This window comes from Alligator mississippiensis, chromosome 12 (genome assembly GCF_030867095.1).
Source record: "Alligator mississippiensis isolate rAllMis1 chromosome 12, rAllMis1, whole genome shotgun sequence".
Taxonomy (NCBI): Eukaryota; Metazoa; Chordata; order Crocodylia; family Alligatoridae; genus Alligator; species Alligator mississippiensis.
The window spans coordinates 43,884,154-43,898,881 of record NC_081835.1 but is presented as its reverse complement, the minus strand read 5'-3'; the positions used below and the strand labels follow the sequence as shown (position 1 = coordinate 43,898,881).

General features: G+C 50.4%; 1 protein-coding gene across 1 annotated transcript; it reads left to right on the top strand.

The window, feature by feature from the left end:
- The first annotated feature begins 5,530 nt into the window (after positions 1-5,530).
- Positions 5,531-14,728, top strand: TMEM115 (transmembrane protein 115). The gene is made up of 2 exons (XM_006266391.4): positions 5,531-6,823; positions 12,997-14,728. The coding sequence occupies exons 1-2, from the start codon at positions 5,970-5,972 to the stop codon at positions 13,211-13,213; spliced, it is 1,071 nt and encodes a 356-aa protein (XP_006266453.2). The 5' UTR covers positions 5,531-5,969; the 3' UTR covers positions 13,214-14,728.

Genomic DNA, 14,728 nt, shown 5'->3' with positions numbered 1-14,728 from the left:
AAGGAATCCTCTAGGCAGTGGGGGTTAGGTGGTGCCATGCTAAGAGAAGCAGTATCTCAGCACCTTCCAGACTCTGCGCCAAGACGATTTCCTCAATGTCACCCAGAAGTCAGTGACAGAGTAGAGAACATGCCAGGTGAGTGCCCTAACTACTAGATCATCCTTTCTGTCCACTAACTTCACTGCACATACCCAACTGTGTTGTTAAACTAAGGCCACTGAGAGGGCATTGCTGTGCTCTCGGTCATTCCCCAGTATTTTAGCCAATGCGTATTCACAGCAGCTTGTACCTCCCTACCCCAAGAAATACAGAACAACAGCATTGGGCTGGCCGAGGAATGGCTCCTTGGTGCTGCTGGGAGGAGTAATGAGAAGGCCTGCAAGCTCAGGAGGGCTTGCATTTTACACACATGGTTCTGACTCACACCGCAGTCTTGAGCAGGTCACTTCCCTGCTTTGTGCCTCAGTTTTCCCACTTGCACAAGGCTGAGCTGAGGGGTGGGCAAGGTTGAGAACACAGACCTGGCTGCCTTCATAGCTCATTCAGAACGCAGGGAGGGGTCTGGGCAGCAGCAAGCCAGGACTGGAGGAACTGGGGGAAGCTGCTGTTGTAGCCAGGCATCAGCCTGAATGGTTGCATGTGCAGGGGAATAAGTCAAAAGAGAGACTAGAAACATCCTTGCTGTTTTAAGTTCATGATTCTGACCTCTCATGGTTGGCAGCTTTGGGCTTGGACAGCAGCCATTGGCCCAGTGGGACAACACATCAGGCTGGTCCTTATCCTTCTTCGCATGAAGGCTGCTTTTGCCAGGGCTATAGAGGGAAGATGACTAGCATCTCCTTTGACTGGACAACCCCAGATAAAAATTGGCATCAGGGTCCTCTTGGTGCTGCCAGCCTCACATGAACAAGCACAGGCCTGTAGCATGCCCTGAATGCAGGCCTAAAACTAGCATTGTTCTGCACAGATCAAGGACTCCACCACATTGAAAGCGCAACCATCTCTGGGGTGCAACTGTTATCAGCAACATTAGTTGAGAAGTTTGGTAAACTGCAGTGGACAATGCAGAGGTGCAGAAAGGAACAGTCCAAGTGGGGTTTTGCCCAGATAACATCTTGCCTCATGGGAAAAGTGACATGAGATAAGATTCTGCCATAACTATTTTACTGTTTATGCTCAAAGAGGAGTGACCCAGTCCCCGGCTGCTGGTTTTGGCATTTACACATTGTTTGGATCCTAGTATTTCTTCAATCCTCCCCATAAAGCTGTCCCTCCCCCTCCAAGTTTTTGCCATACCAAGATTTTGGGACTTTATCCCTGGGTATGTTTAGAATCACATACCTGCCCAACCAAAGTGCAGCGCACTGAGCATAGGCAGTAGCCATATGGTTCCACAGTGTGTGGCCTAGTATCACAAACTGCGTATGTCAGAAATGGCAGTCACACGATTAGGAAGCTGCCACTTGGGGGCTGAAAGTGACACAGGATTCTGTCCTTAATGACCACATATGGGCAGGATCTTGGCTTTAATGTCATTGGAAAGATGGTACCTTGGGCACACAGCTCCCCCTTCAGGCACTGGCTTGGCATGAAGAGCCCTATTGACTGAGTCACTTAACTTGGGGTGACCAAGGGTGTATGCACACATACTAACTTTCTGACAGTTAAGTCCACTTTTTAAAGTTCAGTCAGCTTAACTGTCAGAGCATACACATGTACATGGAGCAGTCAACTTAAAATGCGAAGCAAGATAATACACCTCAGAGGTGTATTATCTTGAGCTGCATTAGTTACGTCAACTTAGTTTACAAGGTGGCTGCCACCATGTCAAGGAGCTGTATGTATGCTCTTATGTGGTTTAACTTAAGTCACCTTAATACTTGTGTATACATCCCAAGATATGACTCACAGTTTAAATCTAGCATGCAGAGCTGTGTCATCTAGCCTGTGGGGCTCCCCACAGGTCCAGAGATATGGCAGAGGAGAAGTAGTGGCAGTGTTAATTGTTGCAACTGCTGGAGGTGTGGCAATTAACACTGTCACTGCTTGTCCAACCACCAAATTTCCACACGTGGGGAGACCCACAGGCTAGATGATGTGGGTCTGCATGCTAAATCAGACCCACACACCAACCCCACATGCAATATCCAGCCTGCAGACTGACCCCACACCATTCCTCTGACCTGTGGGGACGGATGAGTTGGACATGATTGACTTACCTTGCAGATGTAATGAGAAAAACAGCCTATGGAAGTAGGATAGATGGCATTTGTGGCCTACATACCCCCTACCCACCCAGCTCAGCCAGGCTCCTCCTCTGTCCCTAGTTGTCTTTCTGAATATCCTCCTCTGCCTTTTTCACTCCCTGTTCCCTTATCTCTCAAGCATCCTTGACAATGTGTTTTGAGAGCTCAGGGTTGCTTCAGGTGTCAGCATGATGTTTCTGAACCATGGGCTAGGTGGCTATGTGGACCAACTGTGGACTATAGCTAGTCAACAGTAGAGAGCGTCGTGCTGCAGCATTGCAGAAGGAGCCTGAGTGCATTGTGCTGCTTGTCTGGGACCCAAACATACCAGCTTCTGTTGCTACTGTACTATTAGACTCTTCCAGTGAAAACTCAGCTCTGGCACAGTTTGACCCAGGGGCCTTCCCAAACTGCATATTTTTTTTGCAACTAAAAATAATAATGTTGCAATAAACCAGAGACCAGTTTCCTTCCCTCCTGCAGAGAGGAAGAAGCTGCCTGGGGAAGGATTGCTGAGTCAGAGTAAGCAGGAAGCCTGTTGTGTGTGTCCCATGACACTGCCCACATGTAAGGCTTCCCTGGACCTACTCCCCACCACAGCAGGGGCACAGAGGCTCACAAAACTAGTGGACTTTCCATGGCTGGTGTTCCTGTAGCCAGCTCCCCACCTGTTCTCCATGGACTGACAGTCCCTGCGGCCCAGGGTAGCAGTGGAGCTCCCTCCCAACACATTCTCACCCTCCCATGCAGGCTATTCATGTCCCTTCAACCACAGGGAGCAGAACAACCATCTGGCAGCTACAGAGAAAAGGAAGTTCTGTGTTGGGTGAGGGGACTTGGCTAGGAGATGGGAATGCTGCAGTAATCATCTTTCCCTGCTCACAGGATGCAAAGTCCTGACGGCACAGATTAGTTCCCTTACTTTGTGCATACGCAGCTCCTAACATGACAGGGCCCTAATTTCAACTGAGGCCTCCAGCTGCTCCTGGTAAAAAAAAATAACTGTGATTTTAAAAATGTTTTGTCATGTTTCAGAAATGAGCTATTTAGAGTCATCCTGAGAGGGTTTTGAACTATAGCTGCTGGAATTTCTCCTCTTGGTAAGAGGAAAGGTGTGTTTCTACCAGCAAGATAAAATCCTGCTGCAGATGAGATCATTTGTAGTTTTCTTACACATCTGCAGATTTAGATAAATACCAGACTCCCCCCACTTGGTAGCATAGCTATGGGAGTGTGATGGGGTACAAACCCTGGGAGCTGATGTAGGAGGAAGACAAAAATGGTAGTGGGTGTGTTACTGACCACTGCTGGCAACCTGGTTACAGCTGCTGCCCTGTATGCCACAGCCGCACAGATGGCAGAACTGTGCAGTTATGTCTCTGCCCCTATGACTCACTTTGACCCATGAAAACTGCAAACTGGGGACTCACTAGAATGTGTCCATGTGCTATTGAGCATGTGGGAGGTGGTGCCTTTCACTAGTCTGGGTGGACTCTCGTACCACAATGGCTTGATGTCAGCATCACTCTGTTGAAATTATACATCACTGATGGAGATGCATTGGGCCAGGAGTCATCAAGGAAATTTGCCTCTTCAGGCTCAGGGATACAAACCCTCATCCTGCAAACATCTCTCTGAAATATGTGGGACACATCCAGGCTGGACTCGGGGGGGGGCAGGTGTAAACGTGGTCTTGGACCAGGTCAGCAAAGAACCCTTTTTTCACAAGGTCCCTTTTCCAGCTGTGGCTGCCTGCTTGACAGTGGTGTTACCTAGAAGCATTAACAGTCAGCCAGGAAAGACTTTTCCTTAACATAGAAAGGAACCAAAATGAAGAAACCTGAGAAAAAGAGGAGTTTATGGGGGTATTGGCAGCTTGTCAGATATTTCCCCAGCCAGACATTTACAAGAGCTTCCCAGCCTGGAAATCCACTACAACCTCAAAGAACCCAGCTGAAGTGACTAGAGATGACAAGCAAGTCATTAGGAGAGCAACACCCTAGTAAATAACCTGCTCTTGAGGCTTTGGGGAGATTGCTCATGCATGTCCTTGCTTTACTGGGCTGTTTGTTACCTTTTTATTCCAACACCACCAGCTTTCTTGCACGTTCTGATTTACACCAGCCCTGACTGGACTTGCTGAGGCAGCTGACTACAGTATCTGGGGATAAACCTTTAGCCCCAGCCCCTGGAGTCAAGTCTCTGTGCTGGAACTCAGTTTTCTTGTACGAAACATAGTTCATTTCCAGCCCTTGCGTTGCAGAGAAAACCTGAAAAATGACTCATGAAGGTTCAAAACCCAGAAGACGAGCTAACTCCCCAGCGGGCTGGCTTTAAAATCTGGCAGCGTTGAGAGCTCTAAGTCAGTTTTCCTAATGCAGGGGCTGGCAACGGAAACATCTGCTTCCACAGGTGTTTTTGCCACCCACATTTTAACCAAGGAGCTAATGGGCACAGCGGCACCGCATCCCTGGGGCTCCTGGGCACAGACATCTCTGGTTTGCCGACAGCTTGAGAACAGTAGCTGGGAGCAACCAGGGCCGGATACAGGCATGGGTGAACCAGGCAGCTGCCTGGCCCGGGCAGAAAGGGGGCTGGAAAATGGTAATCTTTTTATTATCGTGATCTCTGGTGAAGGGGGGCCGACAGTAGAGGTTCACCCCAGGCTGCCAGGAGTCTAGGTAGGGTGCTGGCAGCAAGCCCAGAGCAGCTTCCCTGCTGCGCTCCCAGGCCTGGCACAGGGGCAGTTAGGCTCAAGACCGTTCTGCCCCTGCCGCCTGGCCCTGAGCACAAGCCTCGATGTGCGCGGGGAGGAACATGGTGGCAGCTGCCATCCGCGACGCCTGCCTCGGCCTCTCTCCTTCCTGCCATGCCTCGCTCACGCCCCTTTGCCCGCGCTGTTACGCCTAGTTCAGATGCCCGCGGGCAGGGACACTTGGCGCTGCTCCGCGCCGGCCCCGCGCGCCTCGGTGCGCTCAGCCCAAAGCCAAAGCAACGCAGGGGCCGCGCCTCGCCCTAGGCCTCGAGCTGCGCTGGGGCGGGAGCGGGGCTCAGCGGGTCAGTGCTGATTGGTGGGCTTGCGGGGGCCTCCGCTGCGATTGAAGAGAACGCTGGGACCTCCGGTTGTGATTGGGGGGTTCTTGGGGTGCCCTTTGCTGTGGTTGGTGGCACAGGCAGTGCCTCTCCGGCGATTGGCGAGAAGTTTGCACGCTCCTTGGGGCGCTCGGCCGAGCGGCCTCCGCCCACATCTCGCACCAGGCCTGAGGGACGCGCAGCTCCCTGCGCCGGGAGATGGAGTCTCGCCGGGCAGAGGCGCTCCCCTGGGGCGTGGCTGCCCCTCAGCTAGGAGCCCTGAGCGGGCCCGGCCCGGGCAGAGTGCACCCCCCGCGCCGCCACACTACAGCTCCCACAAGCCCTTTCGCGGCCCTCGGGAGACAGCCCCGCCCCGCGGCCTGGCGGGACCCGTAGTTCTGCGGCTCTGGGGGCCGCTGGCGCTGGCTGCGGTGAGGACTCCATTTCCCGGCGTGCTCCGGGCGGGCCCGCGCACGCGTGCTGCGGCTGTTTGTCTGCGCTCGGCGGAGCCGCTTCTCTGCGACCGGGCCCGAGGCGGCGACAGCGGCTGCTCGGGCCTTTGCGGGCGGATGGGGACGCGCGGGGCCGGCGCAGGGAGCGGCGTGGCGGGGACGCCCGTTGGGCCCTGACCCGCGGGCGGGAGCGGCGCCATGAAGCGGTACCTGCCGGTGGCGCGGCAGCACTGCGTGGCGGCGCTGGGCGGCACGAGCGTGGCGGTGAAGGCGCTGTGCGGGGCCGTGCTGCTGCTCTACGCGCTGTCCTTCGCGGCCGACACGGCCTCCGCGCTCGGCGTGACGCCCGGCTACCTCTTCCCGCCCAACTGCTGGGTGTGGACGCTGGCGACGCACGGGCTGGTGGAGCGGCACGCGTGGGGCGTGGGCCTCAGCCTGGCCACGCTGGCGGCGGCGGGGCGGCTGCTGGAGCCGCTGTGGGGGGCCTTGGAGCTGCTCATCTTCTTCGCTGTGGTCAGTGTGTCGGTGGGGGTGCTGGGGGCCTTCGCCTACCTGCTCACCTACGTGGCATCCTTCAACCTGGCCTACCTGTTCACCGTGCGCCTGCACGGCACGGCCGGCTTCCTCGGCGGCGTCCTGGTGGCCCTCAAGCAGACCATGGGGGACAGCACTGTGTTGAAGGTGCCACAGGTGCGCATGAAGGCCACGCCCATGCTCCTGCTCCTGGTGCTGGCTGTGCTGCGGCTGACCACCCTGATCGAGGGTGCCGCGCTGGCCTCCTACGGCTTCGGCGTCTTCTCCAGCTGGGTCTACCTGCGCTTCTACCAGCGGCACAGCCGGGGCCGTGGGGACATGTCGGACCACTTTGCCTTTGCCACGTTCTTCCCTGAGATCCTGCAGCCCGTGGTCGGCCTCGTGGCCAACCTGGTACATGGCGTCTTGGTGAAGGTGAAAGTCTGCCGCAAGACAGTGAAGCGTTACGATGTTGGCGCTCCCTCGTCCATCACCATCAGCTTGCCTGGAACGGACCCCCAGGATGCTGAGAGGAGAAGGTATAGGATTGCTCCACGCTTACCTTAGCGGGTCGGGCACCCTGAGCCCTAGATACCTGCAGAAGGGAACGGAGGAGCTCTGGTAGCACAATCAAGCTTTGTGCTTCCAAGTGGCCCCAAATAGTTGTAGATATTATAAAAAGGGTTCCTTTTACAAGGGAGTATTTAACAACACATTTGTTTTTTACTTACCATTCTCCACCAAGATCCAAGGCTAGGGCTCTTGTCTAATGCTGAGGGATTCCTTTATGTTGTAGGATGTCTTAGGCTTTTCCTGATGAGGCTCAAGTGACGATAAGTGGTGGGAATGCTGCTGTGACACAGCTGGATTTTAAGCATCGTGTCTTCAGGCTCTTGTGAGAGCAGATCTGTCAAATACGAGTATTCCCACTGCTGCCACTCCTAGGGTAAGTGGTACAACTAGTGCAGAGAAAAATGATGCTACCGAAAAGAGCAGGCCTTCTGGCATCAAACCAGAATGGGTCCCACAAGCAGGAAAACCCACTACAGTGCCCGGATGGGTCATTCTTCTCGTGGTTTGAAGAATTCAAAGGAAGCAGCTGAGGCTTAATTCTAAAGCCATTTATTTCTTCCTGATACTTAAACAAGAACCTAAGTTATTTTAATAATTTAGCCCCCATGAACCTGCACATTCAACTGTCATGTCAGTGCCGGAGTATTCCTCTTGAAATCAATGGGAGAATTGTAAGCATGTTCTTAAGTCTGCAGGCTGTAATTTGCCCCCGTGGGGGGGCCCCCCCCCCCTCTCTTTCTCTCTCTGTGAAATTAGCTGAGTCAGTTTCACTTTGTTAGTCACTCTGATTTTTATGGCTCTCTCGCATTAGCACAAGTAGCTGTTTGGGTTGGTAAAACAGCATTTAAAACAAGATTTTAAATGCTCTTATTTTTTTCCAGGGGGTTTGTACCCTTTTTTTCTAAACTTCTAAAGTTGATGATGCCTGACGTACAATTTGTTTTGATTTAACAAATTTCCAGAGAGAGACTGGGCAATTTGCATTTATTGTCTGCCTTGTGTAAACATTTCCATGTATTCAGGTTAGTCCTGTTTGGGGTAATTGCAACTGACAAAAGCTTCTGATAGACTAAGCCAGACAGCAGTAATCTGAGCAGCTGCAGGGCTTTTTGCCTGTTGATGATTTCTCACAGGCTCTGTGTTCAGGGGAGATTTGATTTAATAAGTCTCAAGTCACAGCTTAGAGCATTCAATGTGAAACAGAGCTGAAGACCACTGAAAAGAACGGTCAACTTATTACCCTGGATTTGCTCTTGATGATTCAGGATAGTGGAGGAGGGAACTGTAATAAGTGCATTTCTCAACCCAGTTGCACCCTGCACCTTTCACTGTAGTTAGCTGAAAATGCTTATAGAATCAGGCCTTTGGACTGGCCACACCTCTCCACCTTGTTGTTCACCTGGGTGGTCTCTGGCTTTTCCAGAAAGCAACAATCAGTGTATGTTGCTTGGTGCAGTGGAACAGTCTCATCAGAATTGGAGGTAGAAGGACTGAGGAGAGGGTTTTATCCTTTCTGACCAAGGTAGAGCCTATAATCAGACTTCAGAATGAAACAGTCACCCTCTGCAGGGAACCCTGCCCACCAGTCTGCCTGGCATCTTGTTTGTAGATTCAGTGTTGGGATTGATTACACAAGTAAGGCAGAAAGCTGCCTCTATTGTTTCAGCCACTCCTCTGAGGCAGGTCAAACAGGAGTCGTCTTAGCTCCTTTTGGAAGATGGTCTCACAGGCCAGGAGGGATTAAAGTAGAGGAAAACTAAGAGAGAGTGCTAGAGAGGGGGCGAGAGAGAGCTGAAATAAGACAACAGGTCCAGGAGGAGTAGAGGGTTAGTGTGGGAAAGCAAATAACTAGCATTATTCACTGGGAGCTTAGCTGGTTGCTCTGTGTACTCTGCTATGGAAACTATTGCACTCCTCCTATTTACAGCTGTTGGGGCAGGTGTCCTGAGCACCCTATCTGAGCCAAAGCATGCACCTTAGTGCAGGTGTCTTCTGGGGAAGTTAGGGGTTTGTTTACCCTGCATATGGAGAAATGAGAGAAGCCTTTGCTGGTGTGTCTGAATGAAGAAAGGAGTGGTATTGGCTCAGTTGCAACAGCAAAAGTTTAAAATAAGAACCATATGTGCATGTTGTCCAATGAGCTGGAGCTGAGATTTTTTTTTCAGGGCTGGAGTGTGCTGAAGAGGAAAGCTCTTCAGCATTTGTGCCTGTCTGTGAAAGACACTGTTCACAAGATCTTGTCCCATCCTAGAGCTGGGTATCATGCTGGATTTGTCTGGAGGAGCTGACACTTGCTTAACTACTGAAAGGGCTTGCAATGAAAGCAGTGTATGGGAGGATATAGAATTAATTGTGACTCCAACAGAATACAAACATGGCAGGACATTCTGCTACCTGGAGGAGGCGGGCATTGTGCGTTTCCCTTCTCCTGTGCTGTGCTTTGCACTGAGTGCTTTACCCTGTTTCTTTCATATGGGTACTGATCTCTCAAGTCTTTCTCCCTGGTGACACATCAGTAGCTTAAATTGCACTGTGCACACAACTGGGGGGCGGGGGTGTCCAAGTACAGCATCATGGAACTAATTTCAATTGAGCCTTGGTCTTCCTATATAACTGGAGTGTACAGGCCATGGCAAATGGCTGAGAGCCTAGACAAAATGCAAAGAAGCAAATAGAATGATGTGAACTTCCTGTCTAGAGTGGCAACCATTTCTCCTGAGTATCTGATGGATTTGCACAGTGAAGCAAAGAGTACGTATAACATTTTGCAGCTGCACAGAATTTTCTTCAGTCCAGGCCATGAGCACCTGGGTCAGGTTTAAAATGACTGTCATTTGAGTGACTGGGATAAGGATGGAATAGGCATTAATGACCCACTCTGCAGATTAAAAAAATATTGTCTTTAAAAGTAATAAAAGTCATCTGATCTTCTACATGTTTTGTGGTAGCAACAGTTGATCTGACATTTCTCAGTACAGGTGCAACACCTCTGATCTGCCTTGTTGAGGGGGTTAGTTAGGCTGACCATAAGGAAATTTGGGACATCTGGAGTGCTGCCCCTCTCCACCTGCCCAGCTCTCCCAAGTTGTTGGCTCTGCTGCAGGCAGAGGTGGGGGTGGGAGGCAGCGGTGCCTGCTCCACCTCCCTGCCAGACTGCCTCCATGCTCCTGTGTTTCTGGGACACTAATTCCCAGCAGCCAGCCAGACCTGGCCTCTGAAATCCAGGACTGTCCAGGCTAGACCAGGATGTATGGTGCATCCTAGTGTTAATTATCCTTTGGTAAAAAGCAAACTCAATGCTAGATCTTTGCTAATGGAAGAGCATCCTCTTCCTTCAGCAGAACCAGAGCTGAAGTGCCTGCCCCCCTCCAGCTCACTGGGGAGGAAGCAAATGACTCTCCATTAGATGCCTTGACGTGTTGAGGGGCAGTGAGCTCTAGGATGATCCCTTGGTGTTGGGTGGGGTCTCTGGTGGCTTTTATAGGCATTAGAGCTGTATTAAGGTCCATTTAGTCCCCCCCTTGTCCCAGGAGATAAATGTGGGATTTTTCCCAATGAAAGAGACACTAAGGCTTTTTTTGGAGGTGATTTTTAAGCAACTCTGATGCAGCTAGCTTAACAGCCTAGGAGATGAGACTTAAGTCCTCTGTCCAAAGAAATGGGGATTTAATGAGCAGCAGCAGGTTTCCCAGTTATCCTGCCAGCATGCTTTCCCCCCTCACTTCACTGGGAATTTGCCCCTAGGGCTGAGAAGATTGCTTCTTCAGCCCCTGCCCCTGCATGCAGTGAGAGGGTTTAGCAAGCTCTGAGTATGTGGTTGGGTAGTGAAAAAAGGAATAAGAACTGGAAGGCATCTGGTTCTTCTGGCTGCACTTTACATTCTAGAGTTTGGTTGTCCTACTGATTGTGAGCTCCTGTGCAGTGCAGCACAGCAAATGGGAGTCAGTGGCCAGTGCAAATTCAGAGCAGAAACTCTGCAAGTGCTTTGCAATGGGGATTATATTTTAATTATATTTTAATCCACCATTGCCTTTGAGAACAAATGTGCTTGTTTAGATGAATAAAATAAAAAGGCCCTGTTCTAGATGCTATTGCTAGCATTTGAAGTACATGTCTGACCTGGCTTCCCCAGTAGTGGGAAAGCTTAAATTGCCTTTGAGACTTGGGGGAAGGGGTGGGAATGAAACTACTCTAGAGGTGCATTTCTGCATCTAACAGACCTGTATTGTAGCTTGGGCAGGGTTAATATCACTTTGCAGGGATCGGTAAGATCTCACTTTGAAGGTGAATTAAGGAGGAGTTCTTCAGACTTTACAGTAGTTATTTTTAAATGTTCATGGGTCAGGATCCTCTGATATCAAAACTTTCTTGGGAGGGCCTCTGCCTTCATTTTCTTTTGGATTTTGCCTTTCACCATCCACCCCTTCCTACACATACCTGCTCTCATTTTTCTGCTTTTTTCCCCTTCACTGCAGTCTTGCTCCTTTTCTTCTGTTTTTGCTGGTAGCTATCCTCTCTGATGACTACTACTCCCCTTCTCCTTTCTTTTTTACTCAGTCTAAATGAGTTACTGGCATGTCCCACTGCTAAGCAATGAATACGTTATCTCACTAGCGCTCTGTTTCTTCTGGCCAAAGAACACAAGGGACCACACCTTTTCCCGAGTGTATCTGCACTGTCACTGGCTCTGAGTGCCATTTCCTTGACCTGTTAGGCTTCCCCATCTCCTTTGACTTCTTCCCTTATTTCACTTCTCCCTTTCCCTTGGGATCAAGCCACTGTACTTCCTACCAAAATTCCTGTTTGCAGCAGGAGTGAAACCGACAGCAAGGATCTCAGGCATACTCTGCAGCTGTACTTGCTGCCATGCTGGGGAGAAGTGGTGTGCACAGGAGCAGTCCAGACGAGGTTCTCCCAAGAAGAGGTGACACTGAGCATTGGGTAACACTGGAGGAATGGTGGATGTGCACAGTCCTGTACCAAATATAATCTGGCATTGCCTGTTCGAGAATCTTTCTGTAGGGATTCCCTTTTGAGGGGCTGGTGAGCAGAGATTAACTTCAGGGATAATGCTGACAGTGGAAGGATAAGCTAAGCATTAACCAGTGCTCATGGGTGAGTTATTGTCTTCTCTGCTGCTCCCCCAGCACCACAATTCAAATGTGACAAGCAAAAGAGGAGGGAAAGCAGTCATTTTCTGTTGAGCTGCAGCCTTCTGATATTCTCCAGCAGGTTCCTTTGAAGGCAGACCTTGTTGGGTGGGCTGCAGAGGAAATGACTGACTCCTTATATCACAGGGTTGTCGTAATAGGTTTCTTAGGAGCCAGTCTGAACCTCCAGTGCAAAGCTGGGTGTTCTAACAGGTCTGAACCCTTAAGTATGAGATCAAGGATTTCACTGTAGCTTGTAGAATGAGAGATTCCTCTCTCCTGGATGCACTGCTCTAAACTGGATTGCTGTATCAAAATTCACATACAAGGCATTCCTGCCTGGAATAGTTGTTAGTGCTCCCACTACTGCTTATGGTGTCTCCGGGGCAAAAGCAGCCAAGTGAAAATAACATAAAATCCTACTGTTCATGCTAGCAATAGGCTATATACTGAAGGTGAAGAAGCACAGCTTCAGCTCCCTGATAGGAGTGATCAACCATAGAAAGACACTCATTAGTGGAGGGGTAAAGTGGTAAACATTTCACTGGAACCTGAAATTGCTGGGACAGGAGTCTGAGCTGAGAGGAGTGGAGAGCTGCCTGATGTTTGTTGGGATGCCTGAGCTGGCAGGGGGTGAAAGCACTGAGGAGCTGATGTTCTCAGCTCTGGCAGATGCTGCAGGTAAGGACTAGTGTCTGTCCCTCAGCCGGGATTGTAGCTGTGATGAGTGGGGAGGAGATTGTTCGAACACAAGCTGAAATAGAAAAGATAGAGGGAAAAGGCAGAGAAAACAAGGGTGGGAGGAATCTTAGCACAGTGATCATCTTGGGAGTTCCTGCCATGTAGTTGGCTAATTGGGCTGGACAGTTAGCTTACCCAAGTATGGGGAGAGATGCCTGCAATACCCAGGAAATGGCCAGTGCACTGCAACAATGTACTCTTCTCGTCCAAGTGCAGTGAGGTTAAGCCTGTATGTCTTTGTCTTGCAGACAACTGGCCCTGAAAGCACTGAATGAGCGGTTGAAACGTGTGGAAGACCAATCAGTGTGGCCCAGCATGGAGGATGATGAAGAGGAGGGTGCCAAGGAGGACATCCCACTGCTTCCCGAGAAGGGGGAGAGCGGCCGAGATGCCAGCATTGCAGGGAAAGGAGCCAGCCAGAAGTCTAGTCTCATCACCTTTGAGGATGCCCCTCCTCAGCTGTGACCTGCAAACACCCCCACTCCTCCCCACCCACTTTCTTCTCCCATCTCTGTGTGTCGGAGAGCTGCTACCAATCCCTTGTGTCTCTTCACAGCACTGTCTGCTCCCCAGGGCCCCTGTCTGCAGGGAGCAGGGGACTCCTCCAGTTGACTGAGAGGGTGGGGGGCTACCTCAGTTCAGTACCTAATAGCCACACTTGGTCAATACCAGTTTTCTGGACTCCTGGTGGTAATCATGGCCACCACTGACCTCGTGGAAAGGATCTCTCTGCTGCTGGGGCTCTGGTTCATGGTCTCTTCAGTAGTAGTGTGAGGTTCCTTAGACACTAAAAGCTGAAGATGGATCTCTGTGAGGGCAGATCTCCCTACATCTCTTCAGCACAGGACATGGACTGATTCTTCCAGAAGGGCCTTGTGCTGGCTGCTTATGCCAGCGGCTGCTACTGTGGCTAACAATGTGTATGCTTCAGTGTCCAGGTCTCACCAGCAGCACACCATCTGGGTGTGCAGCATTGGACTGACCCTTTCCCCACGTGCTAAGTGGATCTGTTCGTGTATGCTAGACCACTAAATAAACCTTTCAGCACCTGAGAGAGCAAATTCAGCAAATGACACAGCACTTTCTCTCTTAGTTTGTGATGGTGGTTCAAAAGACCCTGCAACCTCCATTTCCCCTTTTTAAAGTTAATTTTGTTACTTATCTAAAGAGCAGGAAGCTTTTTATCCCCTTTGTTATATTTAACTTTCTCCCACCTGCCCCATGGTCCTGGCAGGAACATGCCAGGATAAATTCCAGAATTAATAATTGCCAGGATTCCTGGAGAGAGAAGGTTTTTTTTAGGGACAAAGTTATTGCTTGTGCTGCTCACTCTTGCAGTGGCCTTGCTTGAGTTACTGACTCAAAAGCCTGGGGATCTGGAGCAGTCTGCTCCTGACTTTGAGACTAGCACATGGAAAAAAATCAACCCCAGACTTTCCTTGGGGATCTAGAGGGGGGAGTCTATTTTATTTGTGTTATTGCTACTTCAGGTTTTCTTCAGTTCTCTTTGCAGTGATTCAGATGATAACACAGCCCCTGACCTGGAGGAGCAGCTCCTTTCACTGCTGCTTGGATGAATTGTCTCTGATTCTTTATTTTAGAAGCTGGAATTTGTTTTATTGTGAGCTCTTGACAATTCTTCTGACACCTGTTTTGTTTCGGGGTTTTTTTTTTTTATATGCTTTGCTTAGGCTCTTGGCATCCTCCCCTCCTTTTTCCCTTCCTCTGTATTGATGGGATTTTCTTTTGGAGGGAGGGGCAAGGGGGGGAAAGGTGTATTATCTGGAAATTCTTTTCCTGAGAACCAGTCCCCCAAAAGGCTGTGCCACTCCCAGGCCCTAGACTTCCCTGGGAGATGGTTACCAGACTGGGAAGCACGTTTGATGGTGTCAGGATTATTTTTATAAAGGACCACACAAGAAGGTTTTGTCAACCAGGAAATACACAGAAATTTTAGTATTAATAAACAATTCTTTCAAA

What these genes read in the sequence shown, in the direction of transcription:
- TMEM115 (XM_006266391.4), top strand. Translation starts at nt 5,970, where the DNA reads ATGAAGCGGTACCTGCCGGTGGCGCGGCAGCACTGCGTGGCGGCGCTG. An exon ending in CAGGATGCTGAGAGGAGAAG is followed by an intron (nt 6,824 to 12,996) that starts GTATAGGATTGC and finishes TTTGTCTTGCAG; the next exon opens with ACAACTGGCCCTGAAAGCAC.